The sequence below is a fragment of the Tarenaya hassleriana genome, unplaced genomic scaffold, assembly GCF_000463585.1.
Source record: "Tarenaya hassleriana unplaced genomic scaffold, ASM46358v1 Cleome683, whole genome shotgun sequence".
Classification (NCBI taxonomy): Eukaryota; Viridiplantae; Streptophyta; class Magnoliopsida; order Brassicales; family Cleomaceae; genus Tarenaya; species Tarenaya hassleriana.
The window spans coordinates 877-7,568 of NW_010969381.1; the positions used below are offsets into that span (position 1 = coordinate 877).

The 6,692-nt window shown below is 31.4% G+C and overlaps 1 protein-coding gene across 3 annotated transcripts; it reads right to left on the reverse strand.

The window, feature by feature from the left end:
* Positions 1 to 237: 237 nt before the first annotated feature.
* Positions 238 to 4,859, reverse strand: LOC104800363 (beta-glucosidase 40-like). Of its 3 annotated transcripts, none has more exons than XM_010523161.2 (12): positions 4,407 to 4,859; positions 3,019 to 3,159; positions 2,748 to 2,823; positions 2,508 to 2,579; positions 2,291 to 2,378; positions 1,929 to 2,184; positions 1,588 to 1,703; positions 1,226 to 1,449; positions 1,091 to 1,122; positions 864 to 966; positions 711 to 777; positions 238 to 572 (listed from the first exon to the last, which is right to left on the reverse strand). In XM_010523161.2, the coding sequence occupies exons 1-12, from the start codon at positions 4,545 to 4,547 to the stop codon at positions 392 to 394; spliced, it is 1,497 nt and encodes a 498-aa protein (XP_010521463.1). In that variant the 5' UTR covers positions 4,548 to 4,859; the 3' UTR covers positions 238 to 391. The 3 variants fall into 3 exon arrangements, with proteins under 3 accessions (XP_010521463.1, XP_010521461.1, XP_010521462.1); XM_010523159.2 differs by having other exon boundaries at positions 669 to 777; positions 4,407 to 4,856; XM_010523160.2 differs by having other exon boundaries at positions 669 to 777; positions 3,019 to 3,144; positions 4,407 to 4,855.
* Positions 4,860 to 6,692: the final 1,833 nt, after the last annotated feature.

Consider the following 6,692-nt stretch of genomic DNA (forward strand, 5'->3'; position numbering starts at 1 on the left):
CTTCCTCTGGGTATTGTACCTTTCAGATCAAACGAGAGAGAGAGAGAGAGAGAGAGAAGAGAGCTCTTATGAAGGGGATGGAGAGAGAAAAACAGGGAGATTTTCCCGCCGAACAACGAGGAGGTGTCGGAACACGTCTTGAGAATATATACAGCCAACGATTTTATTAAAAACACGCGCAAATTTTTATTTTATTAAAAAAAAGTACATTGATAAGGAATGAAATTCGGAGAAAGATGAACAAACAAAATACCTGATTTGCGAATTGCGAAACAAATATTTATTTACTAATAACGCTACCGTTATACGGATACGTATCTAGAGTACCATACCATACCATACCATACCATGCAACATAGATTATATGAAGTTATAAAACAGAAAAATATGATCAAGGAGAAGAAGAATTCAAGAAGGAAGTGAACCAACGAACAGAGTTTTTAGGGTAACGTTTGAGGTTGTCTCTATAGTCTACAAAGTAGAGACCAAATCTCGAAGTGTAACCGGCAGCCCATTCCCAGTTGTCCAATAGCGACCACACGAAGTACCCTTTCACGTTGCACCCATCCTCACTATATATACCCATTTTTTTTATAAAAAATAATTTACATTTACTTAATTAGATTAGTCACATTCGTTATATATATTAATATTTGTACCAAATGTACCTTATGGCGGCTTGTAAGTTGGAGAGATAATCGTGATGGTACCTAATCCTCTTCTCGTCTTTGAGGGCGTTTTCTCTGGAGATCAGTATATTGTTTGGATCGTCCATCCCTGCATGCAAGAACATATATCAAAACAATGATTCCCATGCATGCGTACGTATAAAATATACACGAATGTACGTGTATATATATTACCATTTTCCGTGATAATCACCGGAGGATTCCCGTATCTAATTCTGATGTAATTCATCAAGTTTCTCATCCCTTGGGGTACTATGTACAACCATATTGAATTGGCCTGCAAAAATGCCCGTATTACCGTATATATAATACATATACACATATATATATACACACGTATATTTGCAACAACAAAAAAAAAGCTTCATCAACGTAGAGCTATTTAACATCGTTTTTCTTACCCTGTCTCCAATGGTTTGAAGCCCTTTAAATGCTGAAGACACATAGCAAATTCAAAAGAGAGAAGATCGATTTTGTGAACATAATTAAAGAAACCGAAATTAAAGAAGATAGTTTTTGCGTTATAAAGTACATACGAACGGTGAAGGCTCCAGAATCAGCAATGGCGTCATTAAGGAGAGTGCCGATGAGATTGGTCTTGTTGTTCCTCGCGTAATATGTCGTGTAGTGATTAATTCCGACAAAATCTAAAGAACCCTTCACCATCGCAGCTTCAGATGCCGTAAATCTTGGCAATCTCTTTCCGACTCTGCTTCTCATCGAATTCGGGTAATCGCCAAACATCAGTGGATCAAGGAACCTATATATATGTAACAGATATATATGTACATTAGTGATGAGGAACATGTTATTTAAATAAATAAAGTAAACCGAACCAAATTAAACCAATTCGATATAACCAGACATTTGTATATGGAAAAAAAAAGGTTATACTAACCAGCCAAGTTGAAAATCTTGAGCTCTCTGTGCAGCTTCAATGTCTTCTCTCGTATTTGTTTCCGGTTCGTACCATATTACATCAAACGCTATCCCGAGCCACCCTCCTTGCTTCGCCTGCATCAATATACAATATATATATGATGTGTATATATATATACATATGCTTTATCACAAGTACTGTTTCTTTGAACAATTGTCCTCATTACAAGATGATTTAACCAGTAAATAAGCCTAAAAGAAGAGGTCTCAAGCCACAAATTGTTTTAAGGTTACAATTACATATATTTCATCCACATTGTATATGTATATATTTCAGTTTTTTTAATTATATACGTATACCTTGTATTTCTTCCGATAGATATCGGAGACGGTGGCGTGAGAGAGAAGAACGTTATGTGCGACAATATATGGCTCGGTGGCGGAGTTTCCACCGCGGCAGAAAAGCCTAAGAAGGATGGAACACCGGCCGGGAGCTTGTAACCCGACATCATACCCTTGTATCGCAAATGTATGCGGCTCGTTGAACGTTATCCAATGCTTCACTCTGTCTCCGAAATTCTCGAAACATACCTCGGCATACGTTGCATAATCGTTTCTATAGCGAATTCGAGATAACAAAATATTATAATTTAAGAATATATATATATATATATGAAAACGGTCCAACTCATATTTCAATATGTCATTTTTTTTTGGCTTACATGATTTGGGGACTTAGCCAACCGTTGTATCGGTCATGAAGGGCTTGAGGAAGGTCCCAATGGTACAACGTTACGTAAGGTTGGATTCCTGCATTTGTTACATCATATCAAAGTTAATGCAACATTACTCAATGTTTTGAATATAATATATAATATAAGAATAATATAATAAGAAAAATCCTTATAAGTGATGGTTCGAGTTGTTGAATATATATACCTTGAGCAAGTAACGCATTGATGAGCTTGTTGTAGTGATCAATTCCAGCTTGATTTATTTGCCCCGTGCCATCTATGCACATTAAAACATTTACACATAACAAAATCAAACATACGTTTTTTTTTTGTAACCGAGAATCATATACCAAATACAGATTAATCTCGGAATCGGAGGCCAGAAAATCAAACATGTATAAGATCAATATATAAAACTAAAACTAGAGCGAAATTGATAACATACTTGGAAAAATCCGGGTCCATGAAATCGAAAATCTATATGCATCCATTCCCATGTTTTTCATAAGTTGTATATCTTCCTGCAAAACCATCACATTTAGCAAGAAGATCATTCACGTGATCTTTTCTTTTCCGATTTTCTAAAAGATATAATTGGTTTTCGGATTTAAAAAAAAAAGAGGGTGTATAAAATTTTAAAAATATTATGTAATGGTGTGTGCGTATATATATATACATACATATATATATATATATATATATATATATGTACTGACCTCATAACGATGGTATTGATCGACAGCAACGTCAGCGTTACTAAAATCAGCAATTTTACCAAGAGTGTGAGAAAACGTGTCCCACACGGACGGACCTCTCCCGTCTTCCTTCACCGCTCCCTCGTACTGCAATAAATTACCCTATTAAATGGCCCGTCGGTCCTTGTTTTATTTCATATTTTTCAGAAACCGAAATCATTGGCACCATACATATCGGATCTTCCATGTTTCTGATTTTGATCCTATTTTTGTCCGAGTTTATATTTTTTTTCCGATAAAAAACTACTCCCCCTGTTTCTAAATATATATCCTTTTAGAAAATACTTTGTGTTATTAAATAAATATTATTTTAGATTTTTAAGTGATTTTTCAACAACTTTTTTTCAATTTTATCTTTAATTATAACCATCCAACTAATATAATATTAATGAGAATGTGGTTTAATGTGAGTATGTATATATAAAAAATACTTTGTGTTATTAAATAAATATTATTTTAGATATTTAAGTGATTTTTCAACAACTTTTTTTCAATTTTATCTTTAATTATAACCATCCAACTAATATAATATTAATGAGAATGTGGTTTAATGTGAGTATGTATATATATATATATGACCTTTTTTATTTTAATTAAAAATTGTAAAAAACGATATTTATTTATTTACTTATTAAAATATTTTCATTTTCATCAGATTTTTTTAACTTTTCTTATATTCGTTTTATTTGAAAAAAATATTCCTAATTATTTTTTTTACTATTCTCATATCTCATCAGATGTGTTTTAGGTCGATTCACACTATATATAATTGGGTTTGGTGGGGAATGACACGACCTCGATTGAATTTGTAATTGAAATAGATAAAAAGAAAAAGTAAAAGTCATTGAATTTTCTTTTTTAAAAAAAAACCTAAGGGGGTATTTCTTTAACGTGAAATTTGGTTAAACTGAAACCACAAGTAAATAACGAGGAAATAGATATATTGGCCGAAGTGGTTATATGCTTGTGGAATACATGCGCCGTGTTTTACGCATCAAAACACGGTTCAAAATTAAATAAAAACATTCGAAATATTCATGCATGCATACATAATATAAAGTTATAAACACATTTATTAGACTCAACTGATGCATGTATCGTTGTACGCATGTAGACTTTATTCCTAGATTATTGTTACAAAAACACAGAATTAATTATTTTCTATATAATTTTTCCAAAAAAAGAGCCCACATCTCCTGGAACGTTAACATGCAAAATGCCTGGTTCTACCTACTGATTCCAGATTCTAAGCAACCCATCATTTGTTATATAAAAAAAAAACTAATTATTCACCCCAAACAATAATAATAATAAAAATGAAATGATGAAATCGACAAGAAGAAGAGAACCTGGAAAGCGGCAGAAGCAGTTCCAAAGACAAAACCATTAGGGAAACTGGCTCTGTTGATGTCTGCGAAAACGCGTGTCTCATCCCCGACGAGAATCTCCATCGCCATTATTACAACCCATATCTTTCTGAAATCCATCATCGAAATTGTGTCTCCCGTGTGATCTTATCCAAACCCCCTAATCGATAATCGATATATATGTAGGTTTTCGGTGGAAGGGGGAGAGTGGGCGGACGAAAGCCGAGAAGGGTATATTATCTATAGGGAGAACGGAGACATCGATGGAGTGTTCAAACGTTTACCTCAAAAATCAAATAGGGTGTTTGTATAGGGAAATCAAACACATGCTCTTTCTGCGTATACACTTGGATTTGTATACACATTCACACACTCCAAGAGAGAGAGAGAGAGAGAGAGAGAGAGAGATGTATATACATGTAATGGAGACTTTTGATGGATTGTGTGAACTTAATTATAGATTGGGATAATGTGAAAGGGGCACAGCTTTCAAATCCACTGTATAATATACTAATTCTCGTAATAATTTTTTTTTTGGTAAAACTAATTCTCATAATTGTTGTGCCCCAATTGGTGCTGTCTCCCTCTGTTTTTTCCCAACAAGATTCTGCTTGCATGTGTAGTGGTTCGTCTGATTAAGCATATCTTGATTGTTATTTCTATTTATTTTTCCATTACATAACATGTTATTTACAAATTATAGATGTAATGTTTCCCTAATATATATTTTTTACTATATATAAAGATGCTCTATCTTTTTTTTTTTAATATGAATGCGAACACGCATGTGGAGGTTATAAAGCCATTTATGGAATGAATAAATTTGAGAAGCCCTCTCGTTCACTCATTTCTCTCAGTTGCTATGATAAAGCCCCACACTTCCTTTTTCTTTTTCTATTTTCTTTCTATATATATATATATAATGTTCGACCTGTAGCTCTGTTGTTTTTCCAAATCTCCGTTCACACATGTGGAATATATATATATAAACATAATATAATTATATGGATGATATTATATATAATAAAGAAATGATAAGATATATCCAACGAGTTTTGTTTTCGCATGGATATGGTTGTGTTGATCATAATTAAAAGAGAGGCCTTGTTTTATCATTGGAATATATATGTAATGTAATATAAGAATGCGTATAAATATAGTGAAATAAAACAATATCCACATTTCATTTAAGGAAAGAAAGCTTATTTGTCCTTCATATATATATATATAGTATTACAAAAGGAAGAGATAGACTATAACCCACTAATCAATTTAATTAATATTAAAACACAAAAAATGATTACAAGTGTGATAGCTTTTAAATGCGGGCCATTGTCCATTTCTTGTTAGTGTGTCTGTTGAATTCACACCATATCCGAAATCTATTTGACTCTTTTTTCTTTTTTTCTAGTTAGGTAATAACCCACACATCGCGCTGACTAAATATTTACGGATTTTAAATAATTTTTTCTTATTTTTAAAATTAAATATCATAAATTTTGTTTTTAAATTTATAATTTATATTATTCAATTAAAATAATTTTGTTAAAATGTGGAGATAATAAGATGATAAACTCGGATCTAAATATAATAGATGGATATTATACCCTACTCTATAATTAACAAAATATAATTTATTCATAAATTTTTATCAATTTGTAGATGTCCGTAATATTTTTACCACCATTTTCTTCTTTTTATATATTTCTCTTATCATTTTTTATATTTTGTGATCGTTTTTATTTTTAACCTTTTATTTTTAATCTAAGTCATAATCTTTACATTTGAACTTAAAATTTCAAATATCAAAATGTTTAACAATTTTCTACACCACCTCTAACGATGTTAATTTTTTGTGAATTGCGTTAAGTAAATATATGATATGGCGAGACACATAATTAAAATCTACTACATGAACATGCCATGTCATTAAACAAAAATTGTATATTTTTTGGTTTATATTAAATTAACTGGTTTGGTTAATTCGGTAATGATTTTATGATGATTAATTTTGAGTTGTAGTATGATATGAAATACTTGATGTTTATATTTGTATTTAATTTGTTAATATGATTGAAGCAAAAACTAAGATAAGTTGTTTGAGTTGTACTAAATATAAATAGAAACTTTAATAATATAAAAAATATTATTATATTTTTTTCAAACAGAATTAAATCAATAACACAATATTGACATCCTTGTATAGATATTTTACCATGACAATATAACGGATTTATTATGGTTGTCTTCAGTACTGGTATGACCTTT

What these genes read in the sequence shown, in the direction of transcription:
- LOC104800363 (XM_010523159.2), bottom strand. Translation starts at nt 4,547, where the DNA reads ATGATGGATTTCAGAAAGATATGGGTTGTAATAATGGCGATGGAGATT. An exon ending in CAATGCGTTACTTGCTCAAG is followed by an intron (nt 2,379 to 2,507) that starts GTATATATATTC and finishes TAACAAATGCAG; the next exon opens with GAATCCAACCTTACGTAACG. An exon ending in TCTATCGGAAGAAATACAAG is followed by an intron (nt 1,704 to 1,928) that starts GTATACGTATAT and finishes ATATTGATGCAG; the next exon opens with GCGAAGCAAGGAGGGTGGCT.